Here is a 15,825-nt window from a genome sequence, read left to right as displayed (position 1 = left end):
ACTGGTGGCAGGACCCCTCTGCAAGTCACTGACTACCAATGATTGCCCCTGACCCTCCATGCAGCCCCCTGGCTTGCAGAAGGGTCTGGCCACCAGTGTTTTTTTTTTTTTTGTGACCCCGGCCACCAATGTAGCTTTTCGACATCCCCCTGAATGGCGTGTTTTTATATATAATTTTAGTAGGCCGCCCGTTTTTTTTTTCTTGGGCCCTGCCTGGTTTTCTTAACTAGCCACAAATGTCCATGGGACCTTTGTACTGGTGGGGGCGTGGTTAGGGGAGGCGTGGCGAGGGGGGCCCAGAAAATGTTGTTGTGTGGGGCCCCGTGATTTCTGATGGCGGCCCTGAGTGTAGTCACCTGAGCACCGAGGGGGCACTGGCTGCCCAGCACTAGGAGCAGGCCCGGACTGGCAATCTGTGGGTTTTGGCAAAAGCCAGAGGGGCTGCTATAAGGTCCCATAGAAATTCACTATTTAGTGGGCAGGTGGGGCCTGTTTGGGCCTCTGTGTGCGTGAAATGCCAGGGCCTACTTTAATTCTCAGTCCGGACCTGACTAGGAGCTCAGAGGTGCGTGTGAGCGCGGCACGAAGGAGACACACTGAGGGCTGTACATTTTACAATGAATGAATCGCGATTTAAAGAAAATCATTGCCCTGACCAAAGTGCTCTGATGTTGATCTATAACCATTTCCCGGCTCTCAGAGCAGGACTGTGTGGCTGCAGTGCATTCGCACGAGCAGCTGCGCATCATAAGCTGTCAGATTCCTGACCAATCACAGCTAGAATGAGTGATAAAAGGCATAAATAGGTGGGCGGGTGAGATTGGCTCAGGCAGTGGCGTGTGACCAATCAGGTTAATGGAAGGGTGCGAGTGAGTGAATTTGGGGGCGGGGTCAAGGCGGTGTCGCTCGGTCTCCCGGAAGGAGGGTGTCGCGCAGCAGCTTTGGCGCTGATATACTGACTAGAATGGTGCTGATCAAGGAATTGTGAGTTTATGCGGTGTTTATCGTACTGGGCAGCGGGTAATGAGCTCTGACTGTAGTGTGTTCCCGTAGAGCAGCGTTGCGCCGTGTCACGTGAGCTCCGCTCGGCTGCTTGCTTTCGGCATCATCTGGCATAGGGCGGACTTTACCGACACTCAGAGGTATGGCTGAGGCCTCTAGTCTCCCGGGGCCTTGTGTCATAGCCTCGCACGTATATGTGGCCTCTTACTCTCTCTGCAGGGGCTTCAATTGGCTGGGCTGCCTGGAAGAGGCTTATAATGAGCTGGTACTGGAGCCTATAGATTTCCTACCTGAGATACGATCTACTAAACCAATTAGTATGTTTGTATTCGTCCTCGGCAAAACCCATATATATTTGCACCTTGCTAGTGCTGCCCTGTGCACGTATATGACGTTTTGCCATTCTTCTCTCAATTCCACTTTACAGCTCATTCTCCCATGGTACAGCATATGTTGGAGTGTAAAACTGTGCCCTTACTGTCAGTACAGGGAACACTGGCTGCTGCATCTTGTACCATTTGTGCCAAGGAGCTCGCTCTTAATTAGGGTCATTTAACAACTCTGGGCAAATTTGCCTGTGGGCAGTAACCCGTAGCAACCAATCAAATAGTTGCTTTCATCGGTCTCCCAGCAACTGGCCGACAAAAGGCAATCACTGATTGGCTGCCACGGGTTTCTGCCCATGGGTAAATTTGCCCAGTGTTGACAAATGAGCCTTATATACAGATGCCCCAGCAACTTGTTACCCTAATATTCCTTACCTTGTGCAGTCTGTACTAGGAATTCCAGGGGATGTGCATTTGCCAAATCTGTTCCGGACTGGCAACTTGTGATGTTGGCAAGAGCCAGAGAGGCTGCTAGAAGATGCCATAGACAGACACTATTGAGTGGACTAGAGGGGGCAGTTTAGGCCTCTGCGTACCTGAAATGCCACAGCCTATTTGAACCCCAGTCCACCCTGTTTGCTATCCACCTCCCGATGCAGACCATGCGACATAGAGAGTGAGGTGCAGTATAAATGGCAAGATACAATGGACTCTTTCCCATTTTATTATTATTTTTTGTAAATTTCATTGCAATGTACAATTGTACGAGGGTTTGTGATGAACAACTCCCCAGGAGACCAAACTCTGAGTGCAGGGGAACTGGACTGTAACTTCTTTATAATGAATCCATCATAGTTAATTTATGCCAGGCACAAGGTCTAAATGGCCCGGAATTGTAGCCATTCATCTATAACCAATCAGTGACTAGCGATGTTCCAATAAATCCAGGAGGAACCATGAAAGCAAAAAGTTTGATTGCCTGACATGGGTTTGCATTAGTGCAAATGTGTAATTTGTAAAACATTTGTAAATGGGCCCACACTCCATTAGTGCAGAATCACTGTGTGGGTTGCTTTTTTTTTTTTTTAATTGAGGAGCAAGGTGCATTGTGGGAAATAGCATTTGTACCTATTTGAGGTCAATGCACCCTGTTGTAAATCGGCATTTTTAAACAAATCCTCCGGAATACAGGGAGAGTAAAGCTGGCCATAGACACACAGATCCTATCGACGAATCAAGGATTCGTACGATTTTCGGATTGTGTGTGGAGTGCTGACAGCTTTCATCCGGCGGCGATCGGTCGTTTGCTCGATTGGTCAGGTTTGATTGTGACCCGACCGATCCCAAGGGAGCACATTGTAATCGGATCATACGGCCAAACAATCGGATTACCCCCGATATAGCCATGCTCGTTAATGGCATATCGGGGAAAGATCCGCTTGTTTGGCAATGTTGCCAAACGAGCGGATCTTTGCGTCTATGGCCACCTTAAGTAAGCAAAACAACAATCTGTAAAACAATAGGATCTATTTCCTGGAATGCTTGGGACCTTGGTTTTATGCGTAAGGGATTTTTTTGGAATTTGGGCAGTCAACGACATGACAGTGTTTTATTAGAAAAAACGGAAGTAATTTTTTAGAAAATTAGAATAATTTGCTTAAGAAGGTCTCTATTTGAGATGGCCTTCCTGTACTTTGGAGCTTTATGGATTATGGGTTTCAATGTAAAGTATCTACCTATAAGAATAGATCGAATATGTTTTCAATACAAGACCTTGTGCGCTTAATTCTGTTGAAGTTGGAAGGCAGCATGGTGTAACTATGGTTCATCTAAGCAAGCTGGAATAACAGTGACGTCACCATTAGGGAGGCCCACGAACTGCCCCAACCCACACCTCGAGGTAATTTGTCATCTTAAACCAGCACAGAATGTGGGAAAACCGGTATTATTTGACTGACCCTGACATCTTTAGAAATAAACAGTAGTAATTTATACAGTTAGGTCCATACATCTTTTGACAGAGACAACTTTTTTTTCTAATTTTGGTTCTGCACATTACCACAATGAATTTTAAATGAAACAACTCAGATGCAGTTGAACTGTAGACTTTCAGCTTTAATTCAGTGGGTTGAACAAAAAGATTGTATAAAAATGTGAGGAACTAAAGCCTTTTTTTAACACCATTTCAGGGGCTCAAAAATATTTGGACAAATTTAAAAAACTGAAAATAAAATGTTCATTTCTAATACTTGGTTGAAAACCCTTTGCTGGCAATGACAGCCTGAAGTCTTGAACTCATGGACATTACCAGATTCTGGGTTCCCTCCTTTTTAATGCTCTGCCAGGCCTTTACTGCAGTGGCTTTCAGTTGCTGTTTGTGAGCCTTTCTGTCCAAAGTATAGTCTTCACCAAGTGAAATGCTCAATTGGGTTCAGATCAGGTGACTGACTTGGCCATTCATGAATATTCCACTTCTTTGCTTTAATCAACTCCTGGGTTGCTTTGGCTGTATGTTTTGGGTCATTGTCCATCTGTATTATAAGATGCTTCCCAATCAGTTTTACTGCATTTAGCTGGATTTGAGCAGTGTCTCTGAACACCTCAGAATTGATTCGGCTGCTTCTGTCCTGTGTCACATCATGTATAAACACTAGTGTCCCAGTGCCACTGGCAGCCATGTACGCCCAAGCCATCACACTGCCTCCGCCATGTTTTACAGATGATGTGGTATGCTTTGGATCATGAGCCGTTCCACGTCTTCTCCATACTTTTTTCTTGCCATCATTCTGATAGAGGTTGATCTTGGTCTCATCTGTCCAAAGAATGTTTATTTCAGAACTGTGCTGGCTTTTTTTAGATGTTTTTTTTAGCAAAGTCCAATTTTGCCTTTCTATTCTTGCAGTGCACCCTCTGTATTTCATCCACTACTGTTGTCTTCCATGGACGTCCAGGTCTTTTTGCGTTGCTGAGTTCACCCGTGCTTTCTTTCTTTCTCAGGATGTACCAAACTGTAGATTTTGCTACTCCTAATATTGTAGCAAGTTTTCTTTCTGTTTTTGCAGCTTAAGGATGGCTTGGTTTACCTGCATGGAGAGCTCCTTTGACCGCATGTTGTCTGTTCACAGCAAAATTTTCCACATACAAGCACCCCCCTCCCTCAAATCAACTCCAGGGCTTTTAACTGCTTCATTGATAGACATAAAGGAATTGCCCACACCTGCCCATGAAATGGCCTTTGAGTCAATTGTCCAATTACTTTTGCCCCTGAAATGAAGTGATTGTTGGGCTTTAGTTCCTCACATTTTTATACAATCTTTTTGTTCAACCCACTAAATTAAAGCTGAAAGTCTGCAGTTCAACTGCATCTGAGTTGTTTCATTTAAAATTCATTGTGGTAATGTACAGAACCAAAATTAGAAAATAAAAGTTGTCTGTCCAAATATTTATGAACATAACTGTATATACAGTATATTTTCATCTTGAGACAACTTTAGTCTCTTGCATGAAGACAGCAGACACACTACAACAGCCCAGCAGGGACTGCATTGAGTCACTGACCCTGATGCGTCATAAGGGAATTCAGAGGTACTGGGGAGGGCATTATCTTAGTGCTCCTGTAATGAAGGCTATTTATGGAGAGGCTCAGAATACACAATTAGGGGGTCTATTTATAATACTGTATAAAACGAAATTCTCCAAAATAAAGAGTGTAAACATCTGTGTTATTTTACCCTTCTTCAGACCTTTGTAAGTAAGTTGAGGTAGAAGTTGCTCAAAGAAAAAAAGCTCATAACATTACACTAGGTGTGGTGAATTTTGTCACCTCTTTTACACCACATAAATCTGCCCCTTAATGCATCACTTGTCATCGTGTTTGGTAGACCGCAGTGATTTGAATGTAATGCCAGCATAATATCCTCGTTGTTCCAGTGTGAAGCAAACCCTGAAGTGTATCACATAACCATATCCCTACCCTGTTAGGCCAGGGTCACACTGGTTGATTCTCAGTCTGCAGATAAATGTGTTTTAGTGCCGAAATCCACTCAGTGTGCCTGCATCTGGGCCGAAACACTGGTTCAAGTTACAGCCACAGAAGAACACTGATTTGAGCTTAGGGGCCAAGCCATTGTGAATGTAGGGTTCATGTTAGGGTTCATTAGTCATGTTGTAGGTTCTCTTTAACTCTCTGTTTTATCTATTTAATTATTGGGGTTCATGTTAACCTGCTATTAAGAAAAATACACACAAATCATGATTTGTCCATGGGTCTAAAACGCAGCAAAATATCTCTAGGCAGAAATATGCAAATCCTGTTGTTAACAAGACTATTAGAATATGGCTCCGCTTATTGGGAGGACAAGCCATGATTGTAAATGTTCACATTTAAAAACCTGTTTTGATAGTAATTTGAGGACTGAAGATGAGGAAATAAATGCACGCACATATTTCAGTGATGCAGCAGTTCCAAAACATGCATTTAGTGCAACGGTGCACCAGCAGCTAGGGGTTGGCCAGTAATCGATAACTAAAGATCACTGCTGTGTGTAAATGGGACACTAATTTGGAGTAAATATCTGTATATTAAATACACATGAACACAAAATACTGGCACAGTAGACCTTGTTCATAGTTTTTATAATGTGTACAGCATATGTAGGGAAAGGCGTCCTTCTTACAAAACGCTATTAAATAACTTTTGGGTAGGGATAACCTTACATAAACAGTAGAAAAGTGTTTTGGAATTCAGAGGGGAATGTTGAGAGCAAGAATCAAAGAGCAAATTGTTGAGGAGGCTAGAGAGTTGCTGTGGAAAATCTAAAGAGATTGTTTTTGTATGAAATTCTTAGTGGATGGGAAGGCAATATTCAATATGATGATGGTGGTGGCAATGGGGAGTGTAGAGAGTACCCATGCATCTTGTAATGTATTGTATTATATCTAATTGTGATGGAAAAGATGATACGAAGTCCAAAGAGAGTGGAATTCCTACTGAGAGATCAAGATAATAAACATGCTCTACGTAAACCTAAGGGAAAGATATAAGAAGATCTTGTATACGTTAAATCAGTGTGCACTTCATGTGTAGGTGATAATACGGATTTCAGTCCCAGAAGAAACATCTCTTTAGCTTCATAGGAAAATTAAAATATTGCGGCACCGATTCTGTATTTAGCTGAATCCAAAAAGTTTTAATTTGGTGTATCCCTAATTATGTTTGATCTGAATTCCTGAGAAGCTTATTCTTTTATGTCCTGAACTGGTCTTCCTATGACTGAGCTGATCAGCCTTTTTTTTTTTTTAAAAAAAGTAGCAGCAGATGTTTATAATTGAATGAATTGAATGTTGTGTTGGGCCTTTCACTCTGCATTTGGAGCTGTCATTGTATGATGCCATTGCATATTAGTGCCTAACCAGGCCTATCCTGACAAAGGGAGGGTTGTGCCCCCCTGAAAGTTAATGTATAGGGGGTCACGATAAAAGTGGGTAACCTCCTCACATGCATGAAATGTTGTGTGCTTATGGCTCCTTTAACATCTTTGCTATCAGTGCAGTTTGGTCATTTGCTTGTGTCCAGGCTTGTCTCCGTTAATACAATTGTTCAAGTTTTCATTCATGATATTGACTATTCGCTCCTTTTATAGTCAGCACATGAACAGTGACGTATAACATTTTAAAAATACCTTTCAGTGATTTTTCTCTGCTTGTTCTTTTCTTTTAGCCGCGTAGTTCTGCCATGCTCAGTAGAAGAGGTAAGTCATTTTTTCCTATCACTATATAATCTCTATATAAATAATTTTGCTGTTCTCATTGCTTTTTTGATTCGACCAGCTTGAAAATGTCAAGGGTTAGATATAGCCTGCAGGCAAATAGATCATTAGATTGTTCTCCAACTTATCTAACTTTTTATTTATTTAAAATCTCTGGATTGCATGAAGCAAAGCAATGCACTGTCAGCAGGTTTGCCTTACTGCAACTACTCATTTTAGAGGGACATATAAATAATGTATCATGTCTTTTTGTCTATCTGTGCAGCTGGCCTCTTTTCAATGCTTAGTTATGACTTCTGCTACTACTAATACCTAAAAGAAAGGCAAAACTATTGCTGTATATAGACTAGATCAGTATTTATTACCAAATTCCTTATAACAAACCAAAAATCCATATAAAGGTATGCTCCAGAACCATCTGGAGATTAAAGGAACAGTTCAGTGTGAAAATAAAAACCGTGTAAATAGATAGGCTGTACAAAATAAAAAATGTTTCTAATATAGTTAGCTAGCCAAAAATGTAATGTATAAAGGCTGGAGTGAACAGATGTCTAATAAAAGCCAGAATCCAACTCCTGCTTTTCAGCTCTATAACTCTGAGTTAGTCAGCGACTTGAAGGGGGGCCACATGGTACATTTCTGTTCAGTGAGTTTGTAATTGATCCTCAGCATTCAGCTCAGATTCAAAAGCAACAGATATGACCCATGTGGGCCCCCCTCAAGTCTCTGATTGGTTACTGTCTGGTAACCAGGGTAACCAATCAGTGTAAACCAAGAGAGCTGAAAAGCAGGAAGTAGTGTCCTGACTGACTTGTTATACATCAAATCACTCCAGCCTTTATACATTAAATTTTTTGGCTAACTACGGTAACTATATTCGAAACATTTTTTATTTTGCACAGCCTGTCTTTTTACCCAGTTTTTATTTTTACACTGAACAATTCCTTTCATTAAGAAGTGTATGTTTATGGGCAGACCTGCAGACATTTCCATATGAAAATGGTGTACATTTTGATGTTGCAGTCTTTCCTATCACTAGTAATTTTAACCCATTTCCTCCTGTCCTAGAAGTGAGAAACAGTTGAATGGTATTGGCACTTCAGGTATAAAGAATGCCCCTCATAGTTGCTTGATGGATGTTCTTTTCAGCAACTTTTCTGTGTTACAATATTTCAGTGAATTTAAAGTTGTCTGTACAGTGGTGCTTGAAATTTGGTGAAGAATTTTCAATGTAATTTTGCTGTTTTCACGAAAGTTCTAAAACTAGTTAATGAAAGCTCCATTAAGCAAAAGAACTGATAACATAATGCTTGTTCTTTTATTTATTGAGGAAAATTGTCATGGGCAGCAATAACTGCATCTAAACCTATCTGTTTTGCAAACATTTGTTGATCAGTCCCATTCTCTTTTAAAGAACAACTTCAACTGTTGGGGGTTCCTCAAATTAACTACAGGTATGGAACCTGTTATCCAGAATGCTCGGGACCTGGATTTTTCTGGATAGTGGATCTTTCTGTAATTTGGATCAAGTCTACTTGAAAATCATTAAAACATTAAATAAACCCAACAGGGTGGTTTTGCTTCCAATAAGGATTAATTATATCTTAGTTGGGATCAAGTACAATGTACTGTTTTATTATTACAGAGAAAAAGGAAATCAATTTTAAAAATTTGGATTATTTGGATAAAATGGAGTCTATGGGAGACAGGATTTCTGTAATTTGGAGCTTTCTGGATAACAGATCCCATGCCTGTACCAGTTTCAGGTTCTTCCACAACATTCCTATCGGATTAGGGTCAAGACTTCACTAAATGTTAACTTTCTTCTGCTTTGGCCATTCTTTTTCTGCTCATTAGTATAGGTTTGTCTTGCTGTATTGCCCACTTGCCCACTTTCTCTTGAGCTTCTTTTTACACAGGGTTACCCTGTCCTTTTACTACAGAATTTGCTGGTAGAATTCAGAATTCATATCCTAGCAATGATGGCAAGCAGACTGAAACTGCCACTTCCATGTTTCAAAGACTGGATACAGTGTTAGAATGCAACATTTGCATTTTTCCAAACAATGCTTTTCATTCAAGTCAAAAAATTCTATTTTTGTCTCATCAATCCACAGAGCCTTTTGACTCTTCTGATCCATATGGTCTTTAGCAAACTGTAAATGGCCACCAATGTTATTTTTTGGTGTAGTGGCTTTCTCCTTGCAACCATGCGTTGCCCACCATGTGTTGTCGTAGCGGTGGCCTCATAAATGCCAAAATTCGCCAATATAAGCGCGGTCTTAACTTCCTTAGCCATTTGCCTGGGATTTTTTCATGGTATAATCTTTGTTAGTTGAACACAACTTGGGCATTTAACAATTGTATTGAATTACATCCATTTGTGCATAGTCTACATGACAGTGTAGTGGTGGAGTCCAGTCTAAATAGAAATAGTTTTTATTTCATAGAAATAACCTTTTCCAGGCTGGTGAGTATCCAAACTTGTTCTTCAGAAATCTCCTATTTTCTAGCTATGACACACTAAGATCATAAATATTATAGTGAAGACCCAGATTTATTTTGTATCCTGAAGGGGTTGTTCACCCTCCAACACTTTTTTAGTTCAGTTGTTTTCAGATAATTCATCAGAAATATACTTTTTTAACAATCACTTTCATAATATTTAATTTTCATCTTCTTGTGTCTTTCTAAAAAAAGCTGTGGATGGGGGTGTCACTGATTCTGCTTTGGCCATACAGAGCAGAATAACTCTGTTTCATTAAAGGGATTGTTCACCTACCAAACATTTTTTTCTCATCTGTTTTCAGAATTGTTCACCGTAAACAGACTTTTTTCAAATGCTTTCCATGTTTTATTTTTTACTGTTTTCCCAAAATTTAAGTCTAAAGTTTAATATTCCTGTCTCTAGTGTCTCAGTCTGGCAGCTGAGTAAGTTTGAGTAAGTGACCCAATATAGAAATAAAAATAGTTTTATGCTAAGTTCTATATGCAGAAAATCCACATCTAGAAGCTGGGATTGTGCAACTGTTTTTATCCTTTCCTGAAAATTTTAAGAGAAATGTTGTCACATAATTGGTTTGTATAGTAATTTCTGATTCATACTGTTTTTTTTTTTTTTTAAATGTTTTATTTATTTCCAGAGCAAGTTCAACATCCAATGTAATACAAAAATACACATCAATAAAAGCAATATTGTTGAAACCCATTGCACTGAAAACTCGTTTTCATTTTTACAATCTCAATAATACCCTGGGAAAACAATCACATACGGGAAAGAGAGGTACCCGGGAAACAGGAAAGAAGAGAAGAAAAGAAAAGAAGAAACAAGAGGCCCTAGATAGGGAGAGAGAAAAGGGAAGAGTCATACCATTACATTGCTATACAAAGGACCTGTACCAATTCAAGTATACCCCTAAACAGCGAAGGCACTCAGCAATAACAAATAGTTCAATCGTTCCATATTAAGATGACTCCATGAGCCAGTCAAGCAAGGGTTGAGAGACATCCTGTTGCCTATTAGAGTAGGATTCGTTTTGCAGGATCCAAAGTGTCCAGACTGCATTGAATTTGGCCGGACATCCCCTAGCAAAATACACTTGTTCCAGAATCGGCAAAGCCTGTTCCACCAAAGTAATCCAGAGGGCAAGGGAGGGTGGGAATTCCTCCTTCCATTTAATGGCAATAGCTTTCTTGGCATAGAAGAGCAAAAAGGTAAGCAGTATGGTTTCTGTACGGGAAGTAGTAGTATCCGATAGGAAATTTAACAAAAGAACAGAAGGATGAATCTCGATTGGGAGTGCCATTAGATGAGAAATATAGGTGGCGATCTCCGACCAGAATCCTTGGATGGAAGGGCAACTCCAGACCAGATGGAAAAAGTCCGCATTGGAACCTTTACACCGGTTACATTTATCAGGAAAGGTAGGGTTAATCCTGTGAAGGACATGTGGAGTATAGTAGACTCTGTGAACATACTTAAATTGTATGAGCCTGTCCCTGGCTCTGATTAACGGTTGGATAGAATCAGATAAAATAACCTCCCATTGCTCCTGCGTCAGATCAGGAATATTTGTAACCCACTTTTGATACAGTTCCAGCCTAGGAGGGTTACCTCTGGGTCTAAGGCAAGCATATATGGTAGAGAGAGGTTTATGCAGATTTTCCTTACGTATGACTTTTTCAAGTGGAGAGAGTTCAATATGGAGATCAATTGATTGAAATTGTTGAGCCAGAGCATGTCGCACTTGAAAGTATCTAAATAACATACTATTAGGGATCTTAAAATTGTCCTTAAGCTGTTGGAAGGATAATAAATGGTTATCGGCATACAGATCACCAATACATTTTATACCAAAGTGTGCCCAAATCTGGGGGTCTGGAACAGAAGCTAAATGCTGTAGGTTAGGATTATACCAGAGAGGAGTATATGGAGAAAAAACCGGGGTGGGCCTCCTTAGTCTATGGGAACCTTTCTGCCAGGCTTTCACAGTATTATGGATCATTGGAGTAGGATAAGCCAGACCCGGGGGCCTACGATATATCAAGTGTCTAAGCCCTTCCAACGATCCAATCAAATGCGCTTCCAACAATGTAACAGGGTCTTCCGGAGTTGGATCTAGCCAACGAATTACAGTCGTTAATTGCGAGGCTAAGAAATACCCATACATGTCAGGCGCAGCCAAGCCGCCCTCGTCCAGTGGAGAGGTCAGGACCTTATATGCAACCCTAGTAGGGCCCGGGGACCAATAGAGTCTGGTCAAGTGACTTTGTAATTGTTTGAAAAATTGCATGGGAATCCAAATTGGAGACTGGCGGAAAAGGTAGAGAAATTTAGGCAGAAACTTCATTTTAAAAAGATTAATTCTACCGATTAAAGATAGTGGAAGTCGAAGCCATTTATCAATAGTTGTGATGAGATGTGACATTAGGGGGTCTAAGTTGAGCTCTACGAATTTAACTAACTGTGGATGAATGTGAATGCCCAAATACTTAATTGCTTCTACGCGGACCAAAGGGAGTGAGGGATCCATGTTAAGTAAAGCCTGGGGGTCTAATGCCATGATGGATGATTTCGTCCAATTAATTTTCAACCCGGAATACTCAGTATGGAGGTTAATTAACTCCAGAGCCTTATGAAGTGAAGGGCCTGCATCATTTAAATAAAGGAGAGTGTCATCCGCAAATAATGAAATTTTTTCTCTAAGTTTCCCTATCTCAAACCCCCGAATCTCAGGTGTTGCCCTAATCAAACATGCCAGAGGTTCCATAGCTAGCGCGAAAAGGCTTGGCGACAAGGGACAACCCTGTCGGGTACCTCTAGCTAGAATAAAGGGAGGTGAAAGTTCTAGGTTCGAAAGGATACTGGCATTGGGCTGGTTATACAGAGCTTTAATCCAAGATATAAAGGTTTTACGGAACCCAAATGTTTGTAAGGTCTGCCACAGATATTCCCATTCCACCGAGTCGAATGCCTTCTCGTTATCCAAGAAGGCAATGGCTCTGGTACCCTGATTTGTGTGTGGGATTATAAGATTGGTATATAGCCTACGGAGATTTAATTCTGCCGCTTTATGAGGGATGAAGCCTACTTGGTCAGGGGCTACTAGAGAGGAGATCACAAAGTTTAGTCGCCGCGCCAATACTTTGGCTAAAATTTTAGCGTCCGAATTAATTAGGGAGATAGGCCTATAAGAGGAGTGCAGCTGGGGGTTCTTTCCCGGTTTTAATAGTAGTACTATTATGGCATCACGAAATGATAGAGGGAGAGATTCAGAATGGGAAGATAAATTGAAAAGTTCCGTAAGTACTGGGGCTAGCTGTTTAGTATACATATGATACCAGAGGTTCGGTATGCCATCTGGCCCAGGGGTTTTACCATGCGGTAGAGCCGCAATAGCTTCAACCACCTCCTGTTCTTGTATAGGAGTATCCAATAGGGCTCTATGTTCCAATGAGAGGGTAGGCAAAGCTAGATTTTGTAAATAAAAAGCTATGTCAGAGGACTTCTTCTTAAGTTTAGAGGAATATAAATGTTGATAGTATTCTGCTAAACTACAATTAATATCTAAGGGGTTGGTGATGACCTCGTTATCATTTCGCAGGAGGGTATGGATGGCTGGCTTACTGCAATCCTCCCTTGCCAATAGGGCAAGGAGCTTGCCATTCTTATCCCCCTGTTCGTATAGTGTAAATTTAGAAAACAGCTGGCTTTTCCTTGCACATTTCCACTGAACTTGAGCATATTGCCTCTGCGCCAGGACATGCTTGATTTTAGTTTGCTCATTAGGATCCCGGATATACCTCGCCTCAGCCTCTTTCAACACGCCCTCAGCCTCCAACATATTTTTATTGGCAGTTTTACGGACATATGCAATTTTAGAAATATATTCGCCTCTAATATATGCTTTCAAAGCGTCCCAAACCTGCGGTAGTTCAGCTGTACCAATATTGACCTGAAGGAATTGGGTTATAGACCGTTCTATGGTATCCTTAATATCTATATGAGAAATCCAGTAGGGATTTAACCTCCAGGCTTTCCTAGTAAGGGTCGAGTGCAAGTGCCATGTGATTTGCAGTGGAGCATGATCCGAAATCCCTCTTGGAAGGAATTCTACTTTGGTAATTTTTGCTGACATGTCGGGCGAGGCAAAGGCGAGGTCAATCCTTGACATGGCTCCCCTAGAATAACATGAAAACATACGTTCCCCTGGGTGACGAGCCCTCCAAACATCCACCAACCCAGCCATCTGGGCCCAGGCCTTTAGGCCCCCAGCATCAGCCCTAGGAGCCGAGGCAGTAGTCAAACGATCCAAAGTAGTATCCATAACTGCATTAAAGTCACCAATTATAAGCAACGGATCTGAGGGTAGGGAAGCTATATGCGATAACAACTCGTACAGTAAGTAGTCATTAAACGGAGGAGGTAGATAAACACATACAATAATGTAAGGAAAACCTGCCAGTGAGGCATGCAAAAGTGTAAATCTGCCCTCTGGATCGTTGCGGATACTGAACAGCTGAAAGGGTAAAGATCTGTTTATTAACACAGAGGTGCCCCTGGAGTAGTTGGAGTAGGCAGCACAGTAAGTATGAGCTAACCAAATTTTCTTAAGGGGGTTCGAGTTGGCAGATTTACTTATATGAGTTTCTTGGAGACATATGATGTGTGGGTTATATTTTCTTAAAAATTTGAAAACCAGAGTTTTCTTCAGGGGAGAGTTTAACCCTCGCACATTCCAAGAAATAGCCGTAATTTCAGCCGCCATGATTGGGTCTACCTAAGACATATAGACTCCCCCCTATAGGGCCAGGTGAGTAAGAGAACGAGAAGGAAGAAGACGTGGAAAGTGGGCAGAAATAAGTAGAAAAGAGAGAAAGAGAGATGAAAGAGAAAGAAGAGAGATACATCCCAACCCAACCCACCCCACATCCCCTTTTTTTGGGGAAGTTTGGATCCCTTAACAATAACAATACCAGGAGGGCATACATGAACCCTTATGGCGATATCAACAGAGTTGCAACAGTAAACATAAACTTACAACCTAGTCAGTTATTCACCGACAATTCCAAAATAATAGCAGTAGAGGAGACTCTTCATGGTGAGCTCCGTTAGCCCCAAACAGGGAAGTATATTCCAATATTCCAATAATAAGGCCATAATACCCAGCTCTCGAACCTAGTCGGTTAAATATAGCGTGTAACCAAAAGAGAGCAACAGATTCAGGTAGGATTATAGTGAAAAAGTCTTCCAGAAGCCAACCAACGAGTATTCCAAAGCAGGTGACCAATGCCCTAACAAGGAACGGGCCTATTTCCTGGACTCCAGCCACTGTGTGGCCTCAGTAGGCGATACAAAAAAGTGAGTCTTCCCATCCACCGCCACCCGCAATTTCGCAGGATACATCATGGCGTATTGGAGGCCTGCGTCACGGAGATGGCGCTTGACTGCAGTAAATTGTTGCCGTTGTCGCCGCACCTCATTGGAGAAATCAGGATATAGTGAGATGATAGCATTTTCGAAGTGTAGTTCTCCTTTGCGCCTGGCAGCAAGTAATGCCGCGTCTCGATCTCTGAAGTTTAAGAACCGGGCTATCAGGGGACGTGGGGGAGCCCCCGGAGGCAGCGGTCTAGCAGGGATCCGATGGGCCCGTTCAATGACATAGGCCAGAGAGAATACATCAGGGCCGCATACCTCCTTCAGCCAGCCCTCGAGAAATTTAGCGGCCTCAGTCCCTTCAGCCCTTTCAGGCATGCCTATTATCCGGATGTTATTCCTCCGGATGCGATTTTCCAAATCGTCTGATTTGGCTTCCGCTGCCTCGACCCGGCGCTGCAGTAGGCCCAACTGTTCGGGCAAGGGATGGCAGGTGTCCTCTAGGTCGCCCAACCGTCTCTCAGTCTCGGTGGTACGATCCCTGACCTTTTGCAGGTCTTGGCGTAAGATGGCAAAATCCACCCGCAGCTCCTCAACTTTAGCCAAGGTTGCTGCGTGGCAAGTTTGGATAGTGGTTTGAAGCACCGTGACCACCCCCGCCAATGTGAGAGTAGCTGCGTCAGCAGGTTCCTCAGGGCCTGGCAAGTGCGCAATTAATGGGGCAGCTGCAGGTAGGGTTGGCGCAGCATCGTTTTGGCCGTTGGCAGTACTCACTGTTGGAGAGGCAGAGGAGTCGGCAGGAAGCGGTATTTTGGCGCGCTGAGCCTTAGGAGATGAAGGCCTAGGCGGGTCC

At 42.1% G+C, this 15,825-nt stretch overlaps 1 protein-coding gene across 2 annotated transcripts in view; it reads left to right on the top strand.

The window, feature by feature from the left end:
- The first annotated feature begins 825 nt into the window (after nucleotides 1-825).
- Nucleotides 826-15,825, top strand: part of pitpnb.2.S (phosphatidylinositol transfer protein beta S homeolog) — a 32,325-nt gene continuing 17,325 nt past the window's right edge. The window contains exons 1-2 of one of the 2 annotated variants that reach the window (XM_018236446.2): nucleotides 826-984; nucleotides 7,048-7,078. In XM_018236446.2, the coding sequence (XP_018091935.1) occupies nucleotides 965-984; nucleotides 7,048-7,078 (51 nt within the window). In that variant the 5' untranslated portion in view covers nucleotides 826-964. 2 annotated transcript variants of the gene reach the window in all.

The sequence above is a fragment of the Xenopus laevis genome, chromosome 1S (assembly GCF_017654675.1).
Source record: "Xenopus laevis strain J_2021 chromosome 1S, Xenopus_laevis_v10.1, whole genome shotgun sequence".
Taxonomy (NCBI): Eukaryota; Metazoa; Chordata; class Amphibia; order Anura; family Pipidae; genus Xenopus; species Xenopus laevis.
This window is presented reverse-complemented; position numbering and strand designations above follow the sequence as displayed.